The following is a 15,481-nucleotide window of genomic DNA, read 5'->3' on the forward strand; positions in this document are numbered from 1 at the left end:
CACCATATGTTACTTTCATACTTCTTAATACAAACATTTGACCTAGACAACCTTGTCCTATTCTGAACCCACACTGTTATACCCCTAATAGTACTATTTTCATTATTACTGAAGATAATATTTTTATAATGATAATAGAAATAAAAATTATAAGCAAGCATAATAATAATAATAATAAATAAAGAGCAGAAATAACAGAATATGACCAATAACCAACAAAACTTCTTCCTGTGAACTTATTGATTCAAGGGGTTTAATCAGTATGTCGGCTCTCTTATTTTAAACTACAGTACTGTACCAAGTCAATTTTCTGACCTTAGTGTAGTCATAGTGGTCATAGGGTAGAGAGTCCATGGAGCCCTGGTTAGCAGTGTGTGGTGCTACAACTGTCCTTCGTATGCCAACAGCTCTCAATGGATTACCCAAAAGGGATTCTAATTTGTAGCTTGGTAAATGTTTCTTCTCTACCATTTGCACAATCTCTTGGTTTGATAAAGATTTAGCACCTGCCTGTTGAAAAGAAAGTACTATATTATGAACAAAATGGCTTTACAAAATGTTCTTGTAAATTAAGCACTAAGAGACTAACAATGTAGGTAGAGAAACTGTGTACATCAGAAAATGAGAAAGATGTTTAGAATGGATTATACAGGGGATTAATTCATGATGTATGGAATGTAAAATATAAGGTCGTGTAATGTCCAGTCAGAATTATATGTTTACACATGGTAAAAAGCCAATTTTAAATGTTAGATTCATGACAGGCAAAGTTTTGCAGTTCATATATTCATTAAGATACTAATACCCAAGGAAATACTGCGTATAGTACACAGAAGATGTTTGCTCACCTTATATGAACTTGAAATATCATAGGTTAAATACAGCCAGAGGAAAAAAGCCTATGGAGTGCATGTGAATTACATGGAATTAAATATCATCTCTACAGATACAAACCCCCATCACAAAATTTTATCATGGCAGGGCAAATACTGAAATAGTGACACTGTTCCACCATAAGAGACTGCATCATGTCATCATTTACTTTAATCTCCAGAATACCCTGTGTGATATCATTGCATCAACTGCTATGATGGCAGTACATAGTAGATTTTGATGCATATTTCATCTAGAGTATTAATATGTGGACTTTGTCATATGCTGATCAAACTTAACAAGTTTGGTTTAAATCCACAAACTTAAACTGTTCTCAAGACAGAACCAAAACCAATCCTGCCCCTAGTTACAAACAGGATTACGAATGTAAACACTTGGAAGTGAAAATAATTTAAACTGGAGTCACAGAGACAATGTTGGCATATGTGAGTGGATAGAGTTAAAGCATGGATAAGATGGGCAGAGAAAATCATGACTGTCCAATATCCTCACTGATAGAATTAAAAAACTGAAAGATGGATGGACTGGACAAGATGGATGAATGTTGAAGGTATTGATGATGTTTTGATACTTACAAATGATACTGCGGTAACATGTGAAACAACAAAATTTAAAGTGAATATTGTACATAAAATAAACTTCCAAATGAAGGTCTTACCTCAGAGTTAATGACTGCAATACATTCTTCAAGTGATCTTGGAGGTTTATCTTCATCAGCATCATTATTTTCTTCAGTCAATACCCCTTGTACCTTATCTTTCTCTGTCTGTGTACCACGATCTTCCTTACAAGCTGCCATAGCTGACTCCTCCCGACAGGAATTAAAACTGACTGTACGAGTTCTGCTGCGCTGACGTAATATCCCTAAGGGACCGAAGCCTGCCATGAAGGTTAGTAGTTAATTTGAGTAGACTATGGTCTTTAACACGAATCATGTCAAAAGTAAAACCTCATACATCATGGAAATTCTTCGAAGAAATTCTGAGTGATGGTAAAGTAAGTGAGTGAGGTGTGGTGTGGTGTAGTGTGGTGTGGTGTGTGTGTGTATGCTGTAGTGCATTTAACTAAGTACAATGGTACATAAAGCATCCAAGTATTTAATGATTAATTTAGTTTTATGGTCATGCTTTCACAGTGAAAAGTATTCATGAGGTTTTGAGGATTACAGTACTGTACTTGTAAATAAATAGTACTAGCTGGGTAAATTTCAAGACATGTATAATTTTTTATTTAAAATTTTCTATCAACTATTCTATGTCACCTTTCTCACATTCAAAGCAGCAGTAAGGTGCATGCATTTTTTTTTACTAAAGTATTTACTTACCAACCATCTCCAAAACCCCAAATGTTGAATACCTAAATGCAATACTTTAAACTTGTCTGAAGAATCATGCAAGTCAATTTAAGAACTGTAGCCAACACAAAAGGTTACTGTAACACATGTTTACATTAATAAAATTAAGGCTTACTCAACAATGGGGAAAGGAGAAATACAGCATCACAATGTGTAGTAGAAAAAGTAAAGGTATAAATGATAAAAGATGAGAAGTAAACAATAGTCATCAATAAAGGACAACTCATTTTAGCACAAAGGCAAGACTGAGAAATAAAATTTTATTGTTTAAATATGCAAGAAGCTATTTACATACAGTACTGTATTAACATTAAATATTCTACTACTTTATCTTGTGCCAATGAGTTATGTCAGATAAGTTGTATGTGTACTGTACCTATGAAGACAAGTTAAATTACTTTTACACATAGATTACAAGCTCAGGAACTTTACAAGTACAGTACATGTTACATATTAAATAAATGTACAGTTGTACCCCACTTAACGCGGTCAATTGAACCCAGAAGGTCCCGCGTTAAGTGAAATCCGCGTTAAGTGAACAACAGAACATATGGGATTAATTCCAATAGAAACCGGCCTGACCCCCAAACTCCACTTTTTGAAGGCACATACCTATGTTGTAGTAAAAATAACATCTTAATTTTATGATGGTACATGCACACAATTAATACTTAAGAGAAATACAGTCGCCAAGTTAATGTCCATTCAAATAATGGACTCAACTCCCTCCCTCTCTCACACTACACTCGCTGGCTCTTCCCTCTCAGAGAAATTTTTGGGGGAAAACCACTAAATTTTAATAAATAATACCTCAAACTAAAGTTAGGATAATACAATTGACATTGCTGGATTCCTTGTAAGACCAGGAATATTTTGAATATAAATGTCATATATTTTGCACAAAAGATAACATAGTTAATTTGAGAAAAAATTTTATCTAAAATTTGTATGTCTAATGCAAAAATATGATGTTTATATTCAAAATGATCACCAAATTATAAGAATTCCAGCAATGTAAATTATATTCTGGCCGGGTAATTTGTATGAATTTTATGAGCTAAAACAGGCAGTCAGGCAGGGTGGGGCAAATCTAAAAATAGCGTCTCGAGCCGGACACTCACCGCGTATATGTGGAAAAAATCCGTGTTAAGTGAAAGTTCAGCTCTGGCGAGGCACCGCGTATATGATAAAACGCGTTAAGTGAAACCGCGTTAGGCGGGGTAATACTGTACAACCATTCCCCGATTTGCAAAAGGATTGCATTCTTAAAAACCTTTCGTAAATTGAAGCACATTTTCCACTGACTTCCATTATAAAATTTGAGATACAAATGGTCTTAACAAAAATAAGTCTTAAAATGTCACAGAATGATACAAAACATGTTTCTAACCAAAATTCTTTAAAATTTTGGTGTACACAAAGAAATACCTGGTACAGTACTGTATACAGGGTATGCAGTATAGGAGACAAAGTGAACAGTATGAAATGCTAAGCCAACATCTATATAGCAGTAATATCTCTGTTAGCCAGAACCTCTCTTAACCGGAACTCTCCAATAGCCGGAATTGAAATTTTCTCGGAGAATCGTTCCCAAAGCCGTAATTTTCCGGAAAATTCCGGCTTTGAGAAGGATTTTCTGAGGGGCACATTTCCCGGAAAATTCGGAGAAAATTTTCCCAGTACCCGGAAGTCCCGGAAATTACGAGAAAAATTTTCCAGTACGTACCTGGAAAATTCCAGGGATGAGGGATTTTTTTTTCCAGCTTTGAGAGAGTCATCTCGTTACCCAGAAATCTCCCATTATCCGGAAGTGCTCTGTACCAATTGTTCTGGCTAATGGAATATATCACTTTATTACCATAGTAATATATTACTTTCCATTACATAATTGGAGATATAGTTGAATAAAAAAATAAAAAATCCCATACTCAGCCCCTGATGAGTCAACCTAAATTCCCTCAGCTTGGTTTACATGGCACAAATGCTGTGGTTACAGACATCTTGAACTATGATCAACTCTTCAAAGTATCTTGGTTCCAACTAGGTGTGCTTTGTACTCTTTGTTTAATATTGATTTTATTTTGGTTTTACAATGCCCCAGGGGTAGATCCAGTAATATCAAAGGGGAGGGGTCCAAGAAGTTGTGGGTAGGGGATATGGCAAACACAACGAACTCACCCAGCTGGGGGAAGGGGTACTGTAAGCCACCCCCTCCAGAATTTTTTTTTTAAATCTGACCAATATCATGGGCATTTTGAGGCCATTTTTACTATACACAAATGCCTGAGTACAATATTGCATTAAAGAAAAAAGTATTGGAATTTTCTGATCAAAAGGGGGGGGAGGGGGAGTCCAGACCCCTAGGACCCTCCACCTGGATCTGCCTCAGTGGCCTCAAACAAATACAAAATTGATAGTATTGAGTTTAACAATGCTAAAAGGAAACGTAGTGTACCAAGTGTAAAAAAAGAGGAGGGATGGAATTCAGCAAAAACTGAACCAAAGACAGTCTAAATGGAACTTAAAATTCCACAGCACAGACTTTACCATAGGCATTGGCATTAGGTGCCTTAATGCTAGTGGTGACAAAAAAAAGTCAGCACAGACGCAAATGTTCATACGCCAACCACCAGCCACCTGTCCCGAGCTCAGTCAGCTAACGTTCCACTCATCCTCCCTCGTACATTGCCGTCATTCTTCACACCTAAGACTTTACTACACATCCGAATTTCACACTTTCTCTTTCAAATCTACAACTTTATTTTACACAATCAGCATATGAAGTTTAACAATAAAGATTAATATCCTTTTATTTAATTTTCCACTTATTACATGAGAGTAAGTGAGGCTAAATTGGAAAATCAGGCAACTGGCTGAGCGACTGTAGGCATGGTGAGATTGTCTTTGGTGAGTTTGTGGAGTAAATTATAAGGTGATTGTTGGAGAATGATGACACATTGAAAGCTTATTTGTAGACTGAAAACATTGCAAGTGTTAGAGAATAATGAAATAAGTTGGTGAAACAAGTAAGTGCAGTATACAGTACTGGTACAGTAGACTCGCAACTTACGCAAGGGTTATGTTCCTGAGACCTAGCGTAAAGCCAAAAAATGTGTTACGTCAGAAACACTCCTAAAAATCCCCTAAATCGCCCTTAAATCACTACGTATATGTACGTATACACTAGAACTCATTATTCACTACTGTAATGTAATACAGGTCCACAATCCCTTTTCCCTTATTTGAGGTGTGTAATGTCTACATTCAAATTATTCGCTATCTTGCAAGGATTCCAGCACTGCAAATTATATTCTCCTAACTTTAGTCTGTGACATTTTATAAGAAAAAAAATTTAAGCCTAAAACTACCTTCACCCCTGGGAAGGGGGAGGTATTGTGTTGACAGCCAGGCAGGGAAGGGGGGTATTCATTAGCCGGCGGGGACATTAACCCTGTGTGTCTTATCTGTCATATAGAGGAGTTTAAGTTTTTCGCTTATAAAATGTCACTGAACTGATCTGGGAGAATATAATTAACATTGCTGGAATTCTTGTAAGACAGTGATTAATTTGAATATAAACAAGCTATAGTTTGCACTAGACAAAAATTTTAGTAATTATTTAGTACATTTGAGTACAGTACAGGTTTACACTCAGAACAATTATTTCTTTTACTTTTTTTAGGATGGTGTGTGCAAGTAAATGAGTAAAAAATAAATAAAGAAAGTTATGTAAATCTACCCAAAAATACAATTGAAAAACTTGTACATTACTAAAATGTACAACACTAATGTACTAAAATTTTTATCTCTTGTGCAAACTATATGATGTCTATATTCAAATTATTCACTGTCTTGCAAGGATTCTAGCAATGCAAGTTATATTCTGCTAACTTTAGTCTGTGATATTTTATAAGATAAAAACTGTAAGTCTAACGCCACCCAACCCTGGCTGGGAAGATGGGGGGTGATGTGTTTGACAGCTGGCCCAGGGAGGTCTAGTGAAGTATTTATTTATTCATATATTTATTTATTTATTTATTTATTTATTAATTATCTGTCCTTTACAGCGAGTTTTTGTTTTTTGCTTATAAAATGTCACTAAAATAACCTGGGATGATATAATTAAAATTGCTTGAATTCTTGTAAGATAGTGATTAATTTGAATATAAACATGGTACAGTTTGCACTAGACAAATTTTTTTTTTATTATTTAGTACATTTGAGTACAGTACAGGTTTGCACTTAGAAAAATTATTTCTTTTACTTTTTCACAATATGCATTTAGGATGGTGTGTGTATGTAATTGAGTAAAAATAAATGAAAAAAGTTACGTATATCAAGCGGGGATGGAGAGTTTGGCGGGCTAGCGTTTGGCACGCTTACAACCCATTTTGAAAAATTTTTGCTCAAAATTGGAAATTGTAACCTAACCCCTGGGGTAATCCGCGTATAGTTGAAACCGCGTAAGAAAAATACTCGTAAGTTGTGAGTCTACTGTGTTATAAAAACTGCACGCACGCATGGGCGGGCACACACAGAAGGACTTACAAACTTCCGCCGATACGAATGGGGTTAAATTTTAAATTTACAGTATTTTATTTACCTAACTTAGATTTTACTTTCATTTATTGTATTTTGTCATTCTATTTCCTATTTTCTCTTAAATTAAGTGAGTTTAGATGTATATAAGGACTTAGGCTATGATATAGTGGGATTTAAAAAAAAATTATGTAAGTAAGGTATGCATAATGCATATAGCATGTGTTCCAACTTACGTACAAATCTGACTTAAGAACGTGCTCAGGAAGAGTACCCGTTTGTTACACGGGGACCCCCTGTATATGAGGCACTGAGTGCGACAAGGTACCAAACGCCAGAAATCACAATCAAGAAAAACGCTCTTAAAGTTTGGAAAATTCAAAATTACGTAACTTTTGAACCAATGAAGATATTGAGTTAATTCAAGTGGCAGTGTGTATAGCTCTTAAAGCTGGTTTTGCAGATAATAAAGTCATATTAATTAAAAAGATTGCATTGTTTTTGCAGCTTCATTAATATGCATTGTTGAGGTAAAATTTTCATAACATGGAAGCAATAATATATTAAGACCACACCAGAAGGTCAAAGGTCATTGTATTGTTTGCATAAAAGCAAACAATTCCAGGTATTACCAATATTTTGACCGGGGCCAAGCACCAAAAAGTATAATAAAAAAAAAAAGTACGGGTACTGAAGTCTTAGTTATTACAGTACAGTCATGCGCCGGTTAACGTCCGACCGAACAATGTCCGATCGCATATACGTCCGTGGCCCCTCCCCCCCAAAAAATAAAAGAAATCCGTGACACCTGCTGGACCACCACTCCACGATCCCCTGACAGAGACACGATGATCCTCCCCATACTGGTCAGATATTATGTGTTAAAGGAATATGCTTCCTTGATTAGGCTTTTTTTAAACATTTGCCTACAGGTGTAATGTTAAACTACATCTATTGAGGATAAAATCTTTCACCTACAAATTGACAATAACACATTTGCTGTAATCAGACATATGTAGTTGCCTCAACAAAGGCAACTCCAGTTGCAATTGGGGTTGCAATTTCAAATTCTGTGTCATTACTACGAAATAAAGAAGTCTCTGGTGTAATGCACTCTAAGATTAAGAGAAAATGGACGACTCAGGAGTCCTGAAGTGAGAGAAAACGGACTCCTCTGACGGGGCACTCAAATAAAGAGACATGGCTACATGTTTTGTGGACTACCCACTGTACAGTGTTGATGGTATATTTTTCATCACTTTTTAATAAACCTAGTCATGCCTATGTGTGTTTCTGATTATTACCATAACATTATATATTTATATATTTAGCGGTTGTACAAACACAAGGCCTCACACATGCCACTCAAACTGACAGACTTGACAAGTTTTACCAACCATGAAGACAGTTGAAGCTTTAATCATCACTCACAATGAATCTTGAATATTCCAACTGTAATCAGACATATCTAAGTTGCCTCAACAATTGCAACCCCAGTTGCAATTTCAAATTCTGTGTCATTACTAAGGAATAAATAAGTGTCTGGTGTACTGCACTCTAAGGTTAAGAGAAAACGGACAACTCAGGAGTCCTAAAGTGAGAGAAAACGGACTCCTTTGACGGGGCACTTAAATAAAGAGAGACCTAGCTACATGTTTTGTGGACTACCCACTTTACATTATCCTTTTCATCACTTTGTAATAAACCTAGCCATGCCTATGTGTGTTTATGATATTTACCATAACATTATATATATACAGTCAACCCTCACTTTACGCGGTCCCACATTCCGCGTTTCCACGTTTACGCGGTGCCCTGCCAGAACCCAGGATGCTCACATTCCGCGGTGGGTGTACCCCTTTACACAGGTGAAGTATAATTTTTTTATTTAGCTCATAAAATTCATACAAATTATCAGGCCAGAATATAACTTACATTGCTGGAATTCTTACAATTTGATGATCATTTTGAATATAAACATCATAGATTTTGCATTAGACATACAAATTTTAGACTAATGTTTACTCTGAGTAAATATGTTATCTTTTGTGCGAAATATATGACATTTATGTTCAAAATATTCCTGATCTTACAAGGAATCCAGCAATGTCAATTATATTATCCTAACTTTAGTTTGAGGTATTATTTATTACTAAAAAGGTAAACATTCTGGTTTTCCCACACATTTATCTGGTAGGGAGGGACGACCAACCATCTGGCATGGTGTGAAGAATATTTTATTTTTTTTTATTAACTGAAGATATTTGTTTTAGCTCATAAAATTCATACAAATTACCCGGCCAGAATATAATTTACATTGCTGGAATTCTTACAATTTGATGATCATTTTGAATATAAACATCATAGATTTTGCATTAGACATACAAATTTTAGATCTACTCTAAGTATTTTGTTTACTCTGAGTAAATATGTTATCTTTTGTGCAAAATATATGACATTTATATTCAAAATATTCCTGGTCTTACAAGGAATCCAGCAATGTCAATTATATTATCCTAACTTTAGTTTGAGGTATTATTTATTACTATACCTTAAAATCTAGTGGTTTTCCCCCAAACATTTCTCAGAGAGGGAAGAGCCAGGAGTGTGAGAAGAGGGGGAGGGAGTTGAGTCCATTATTTGAATTGACATTAACTTAGCGACTGTATTTTTCTTAAGTATTAATTGTGTGCATGTACCATCATAAAATTAAGATGTTATTTTTACTAGAACATAGGCATTGTGTCGGAAAAAGTGGAGTTTGGGGGTCAGCCGGTCTCTATTTCATTTAATCCCATATGTTAGGTTATTCACTTTACGCGTTTCTCACTTTCCGCGGTACCCTGTGGGTTACATTAACCGCGTAAAGTAAGACCTAACTATATATATATATATTTAGTGGGTCTAAATGGTTGTAAAATGGGAAACTTGGGGTTGGGTGCCTGGAACCCCCATTAGAATAAATCCGATAGGTTTATGTAATTTCGGACAACGTCCATTTCGGTTAACATTACGTTTCCAAGAACGTATCTAGGACGTTAACCGACGCATGACTGTATTAGAAAAATTACAGTAAACAATGACTTGTATTACCAATATTACCACCCACCCTCGCTCCCAACCGCCGCCTCCTCCACTCTGTTTTCCCCCTTTGGTGTGATAAGACTCGTCACTCGGACAGGCCGGAATATGACACTCCACGTGCCACTAGCCCTCACTCCCACTCTCCCTTCTCTCCATTTTGTTTATTGTTCTCTCAATGGCCCTCACTCCCTCCTTTCTGCCAGTTGGAAAATAAAAAAAGGTTCAAGTCTTATTACATAGCATTCCTATGACATTTTTGTAGAAACATGGACTCCCATTAGCTAAGAAACCGTAGTGAAATACTGAGTAGCTATGAGCGAGAGAGGCTACGAATGGGGGCCACGGGTGCTTGTTCCCCTCTCCCCTTCAATCTGCCTCGAAGCACAGATCACATACTGTAGAGGCGCTTTTACCTACCTTTACTAATATGGCTCTCAGCCTTACAAATACTGTATTGCACTACTGGGGCAGTTTGTTTTTCTGCAGATAGAGGAAAGGTTGAGGAGTACTACAGATTATACTATAACTCAATTTTTTAAGGGGGGTGGGGGGTGGAGCTTGGTACCTTGTCGCACTCGGTGCCTCATACAGTCCATTCAAAATTACCACATAATACTACAGAAATACGCTACAAAAAAATATTCCTTTATACCACTTCCACATTCACAAAATACCTATTACCCCTTCGAAAAATTATCTTCACCAAGGGTACTGACAAGTTACAGTTATCCCCCGATTTACGATCTCCCAATTTGCGATATTCCGCTTTAAAGAAGGTGATATATTAAAACCATCCCCCTATGTACGATGTAAACAATTCACATTAACAATGGTTATTGTCTGGCCAACGTGGAATACGAAACGCATCTCTCGGTGCACTGATCAACTGAGGCGTCATTTACACGTGCACTGCCATGCTGCCACCCAGTGCACTACAGTACCAAGCTTTGTTCCATGGTGATAACAGATGGCCACGATAGTGTAGCTCAGTGATTATCGGTCATTATAGGTGTTTACTTATCATTGACTTTTTTTTTTCCTTACAGTGACTGTTAAAGTACTTTGCCTCTGTTGTTGTGAACAAAATGTGAGCATTGTCAACCATTATCATTGTTTTTAAATTCTCATCATTCGCTCAGTTTTTGTGAGAAATGCTTTCGCTCTGTTTTTGTGACTGTGAAGTGAGCAGTGTAACTTTGAAAATGTTTGGGAAGGTCAAGGTATCCAAGACAACCATGTATCTGAGGTGAAGCTTGACACTGTGAAGCAGCATTAGACTACCCAGAGGCAGTGTGGGAGTCAGAGTGACATCTTCACTCCACCTTTAAGAGTCCCCTTATCCTCAAAGGGGACATGTAATGACAACCGGGCTTGTTCTTAATGATGTGTTGAGTGCTGATTAATTGTGTTGTAGGTATAGCAGTATTGTAGGAATTTTATTTTTGGTGCTACATGTGGGTGTCAGACTGGCTGGGAACACATCTTATTGAACCCCATGTTATAATGATGCCAATCTATGATATTTCAACTTACTATGGGATTTTCAGGAACCCAACCCCATCATAGATCGGGGGATACCTGTAAAGTGATCATTTCATCAAGTACAGGCAAATAATGGCCATTTAAACCTACCTGCAATAGGATCAAACCTGCATCATTTGGGTTCTGAGTCCAGAGCATTATCCCATATTTTAGATAAAGTACCATTCGTTCCAGATAAAGTTAATAGCATTTTAATTCTAATTTGACCCACTTAACCTAAAAGATATATCTCCATAAACTTACCTTTGCCAAAATGACCAGAGTTTTCGAGAACATCCTGAGAGCGCTGAAGACTATCATGGATGAGGTTTTCCTCTAACTGACCTTGTGACTCAAACAGCACGTACTTGACAATCAAGGCAACAAGAATCACCGTGAACACAATGTGGTCCAGCCCTGCATTCAACAACCTATACATAAAATAATTAAAATGTACACATTATATGTAACACAGTTTCAAGACATGTAAAATAATGATAATCTATGAATGTTTAAGAATGGAATAATGTTGTGTAAAATAATTTAAAAGGTTAACAGAATTCAAATAATCTACATCTTCCTAACTTTTCTTAAATTTCAAATAAGATGCTTCATATACTGTAAAATTACCCCTAAACACTTCAGCTCCTACAGTTCAATGCTTTCATATGACAGACTCAAACGTGGTGATTGAACTCTGTTGAAAATACTGCGTAGTTGTCAGGGCTTACATTGGAAGTTTTAATTTATCACTGAGAAACAATAGCCAACTTTGCAATTTACCTACCAAATACTGTACAGTATAAGTAAGTAGTCAACCCTCGCTTTACGCGGTCCCACTTTATGCGTTTCCACATTTACGCGGTACCCTGCCGAACACGGAATGCTCACTTTCCACGGTGTGTGTACCCTTTTACGCGGAGAGTGGCGCGAGCAGGGTGCGCACAAGGTCGCCCAGTCATCAAAACATTACTGAGTTCTTCACCCGCCACCCACCACAGCCGGCCCAAGTCAGTGATAGTGATAATGATAGTGAGGATATGGACTTATATGGACTTTGAGGGGTTTGACAAAGAGGCCCTGCAAGCCTCTGTGGTGGATAGTGATACAATTGATACAAGTGATACAGGTGAGGGCCAATAATCTGCCCTCTGCCTCGGAACCAACCCCCCATCCCCGTATGCCCAGCCATCTTTTCTACTAATGTAAATGTTAAAAAGCCTAATATTATTGATATTTCTCTTAATTATTAATTGTGTGTGCATACCATCATAAAATTAAGAAGTTATTTTTACTACAACGTAGGTATTGTGTCTGAAAAAGTGGAGTTTGGGGGTCAGCCCGGTCTCTATTTCAATTAATCCCATATGTTATGTTGTTCACTTTACGCGTTTCTCACTTTACGCGGGCCGCCGTGGGTTCAATTGACCACGTAAAGTGAGGGTTCACTGTATAGTTTACAACAGATTAGTCTATATTTTGAAGAACTGCACAAATGTGGCAAACTTACAAAAACTGCCAATGCAAAATGTGGCAAGTGAAAGTGTGGGCTGTGTTAAGTGAAGAAATCTTTACTTGTCTACCTCCACATGTACTCTCTCACCAAAAACTTCTCGAATGCTATAAAAACAATGCAATCTAAAAAATGAACGAAGAATCTGAAACTATTCCGAGATAACAAGCCCCTTTCCACCCATTCTCACATCCATCGTGCCCAGATGTTCAAGAGGTTTTTGTTGTGAGTGTACAATACTGTCACTTAATGTCTTGGATCTTTTGCAACTCAAAGTACACCAAATACCCCTGAGTATACAGTATAGCACATCTGTATCTTACACAGACTTTAACCATAAATTAATCACTCATTTCACAATTGAGTCCTGTCCAGGTTTTACTGTTTCCAGAGGCACTTTATTGCTTCAAGTAGCTTACCTCCCAGTACACACTTTCAGTGCCCTCCACAATTAATGCATTCACAAACACCATTTCAGTTTCCAATTTCTTTCCAACTTAATATTCTCACTATAAATTTCTTAACATATAACCTCACACCTCAGATGAGGGTCTACCATACCTTCCCACTGGCAAGACAATAACAAGGTGAGCATTCATGCTGCTTTTTAAATACCAGTGGTTAAACAAGGATTCTATTTTCTCCACCTTTAACACAAAAGCATCATGACAAGGAGGCTAAATATACATGAATACCAACTAACACAACAATAGACTTCCCCATTTACCTGCCAACAGGACAATACATTTGTTTTATCACCATTTCTGATCTGACAAGCAGTTATTTCTAGACCACAAAAATCTAAATAATTAATTAATTAAATAAAACTCTTTCCCCTTCTGAATACAAATTATATATTTTAGAGATAATATGACCCTAGGCAGTGTTTTCAGCTAAACTAATTAAATAATATAGAGTAAAATTACAGACAATTGATATGTGAACAATATGTAGACCAATATTCAGGTTAATGGATTTGTTATTTCTCATATACAGTACCTACTTTCTTTTCATACTTAAACCTTAATTATAACAAATTAAACACTAGAAACTCATCATCATGATCATTTTCAGGATGACATGTAACTATATGTCTTAACATCAACACTAAACATAATTTAACTTATGTTTTTGACAGAAAGATTGTGATTGTGAAAGTTTCCTTATTCTTGTATGCCTTTCCCTGCTATGCTGTGGCCAGAACTAAAAACAGTCCTCCCACCCACTTACTGCTATAAAATCTCCACAAACCACTGACTGTCATGCATTCCAATCACTCATGCACTTTTTTGCTTTCTGGTCTCCATTCCTCTCATTTCTAGTACAGGTTGTACCTCTCTAGTCCGACAACCTCAGGACCTGACCGGTGCCGGACCATGGAAATTTCCGGACCATGGAAATTCACCCTTTTCCTGGATAGATAGGGACTTGTGCTTACGCTTGGAAGTACAAGCACCACTTTCACTGCTTCGTGGTCTCTTTGAAGACATATTGAAGGCTTAAATGTTGTACAGTAGGTTCTCAAATTTCGAGTTTTTAATTCAACATTTTTTATTTACACAAAAAAAAAACACTACACAATTTAAAATTTCGACGGCGGAAACTTGAATTTCGACGGGTTTGAGCAGGCTGCCAATGTTCAGACGTGCACAATCGTGTAAACCGTCATTTCTCTTATGTACAAAAGATTCATTATTGTTTATTACTGAATGTCTTTTTGATTGAATTAATGTTTATGTGTGCAAAATGAACAATACAATTCATTAATAACACGTGGAATATTAAAACACATGTGGAGACGAAACAACATTGTTTTCGTTAATGTTTACAAAACCAGTGACTGATTGGTTCTACATATAAAACTGAAGAAAATAAGACCCTGGTTGTAGCTGTAGTAAAATTAATGTAAAAAAATTAATATGGTTGTTTTAAGTAATGTTATTTAACGTCAATAAATGGAACAATATTAGTAGCTAACCTTTAATGGTAAAGAAAAAAAGTGAGATCGCGTATGTAAGCGCACATGTGAAAACATATCGTCATTACTCTACATAAGAATATGAAAGCAACACTTATTTAATGTTCATATATATTTCAATTAATGTTTGTGAATTTAAAACAAAACTTCTACCCACCAGTGGTGGTAAAGTTGAAACATAAGGACAGCCAATGTTGTTGCGTGTGTTTTTACTCGGATGACGAAGTTGCCAAGTCATCAGGTTAAACTCTAGCTGAAGCTGTAGAAGATAAGAACTTTTTCTGTGTTGTTTTTAGTTTAAATTTAACTTTGTGTTATTTTCGTTGGTTTATTAAGATGCTGTTTTATTACAGGTAGTAATTCGCCCAAAAAGTAGGGTAAATAAGGCAAAATTCAGCCAAATATTGAAAGTACCAGACTAGAGAGGTACAACCTGTAGTTCTTTTGCCCAATACTTCCAATTTCTTTTTGGTGTTCAAGTAACAATAAAAATAGCTTTACAAACTACAGTTGACCTCTCTACTATGAAACTATGCACAATAAGAAGACCCAAGATTAATTTCACACTTAACTGAAAAATCTGTGGCTCATGGGAAAT

General features: G+C 36.4%; 1 protein-coding gene across 2 annotated transcripts in view; it reads right to left on the reverse strand.

The window, feature by feature from the left end:
* Positions 1 to 15,481, reverse strand: part of LOC121862368 (3-hydroxy-3-methylglutaryl-coenzyme A reductase-like) — a 129,256-nt gene that overhangs the window by 40,752 nt on the left and 73,023 nt on the right. For both annotated transcript variants that reach the window (XM_042360617.1, XM_042360618.1), the window contains exons 9-11: positions 11,657 to 11,823; positions 1,553 to 1,773; positions 316 to 510 (exon numbers count right to left, since the gene is read on the reverse strand). In XM_042360617.1, coding sequence (XP_042216551.1) covers positions 316 to 510; positions 1,553 to 1,773; positions 11,657 to 11,823 — 583 coding nt within the window. The remainder of the gene's footprint in view (positions 1 to 315; positions 511 to 1,552; positions 1,774 to 11,656; positions 11,824 to 15,481) is intronic.

Source organism: Homarus americanus, unplaced genomic scaffold (genome assembly GCF_018991925.1).
Source record: "Homarus americanus isolate GMGI-L3 unplaced genomic scaffold, GMGI_Hamer_2.0 scaffold31037, whole genome shotgun sequence".
Taxonomy (NCBI): domain Eukaryota; kingdom Metazoa; phylum Arthropoda; class Malacostraca; order Decapoda; family Nephropidae; genus Homarus; species Homarus americanus.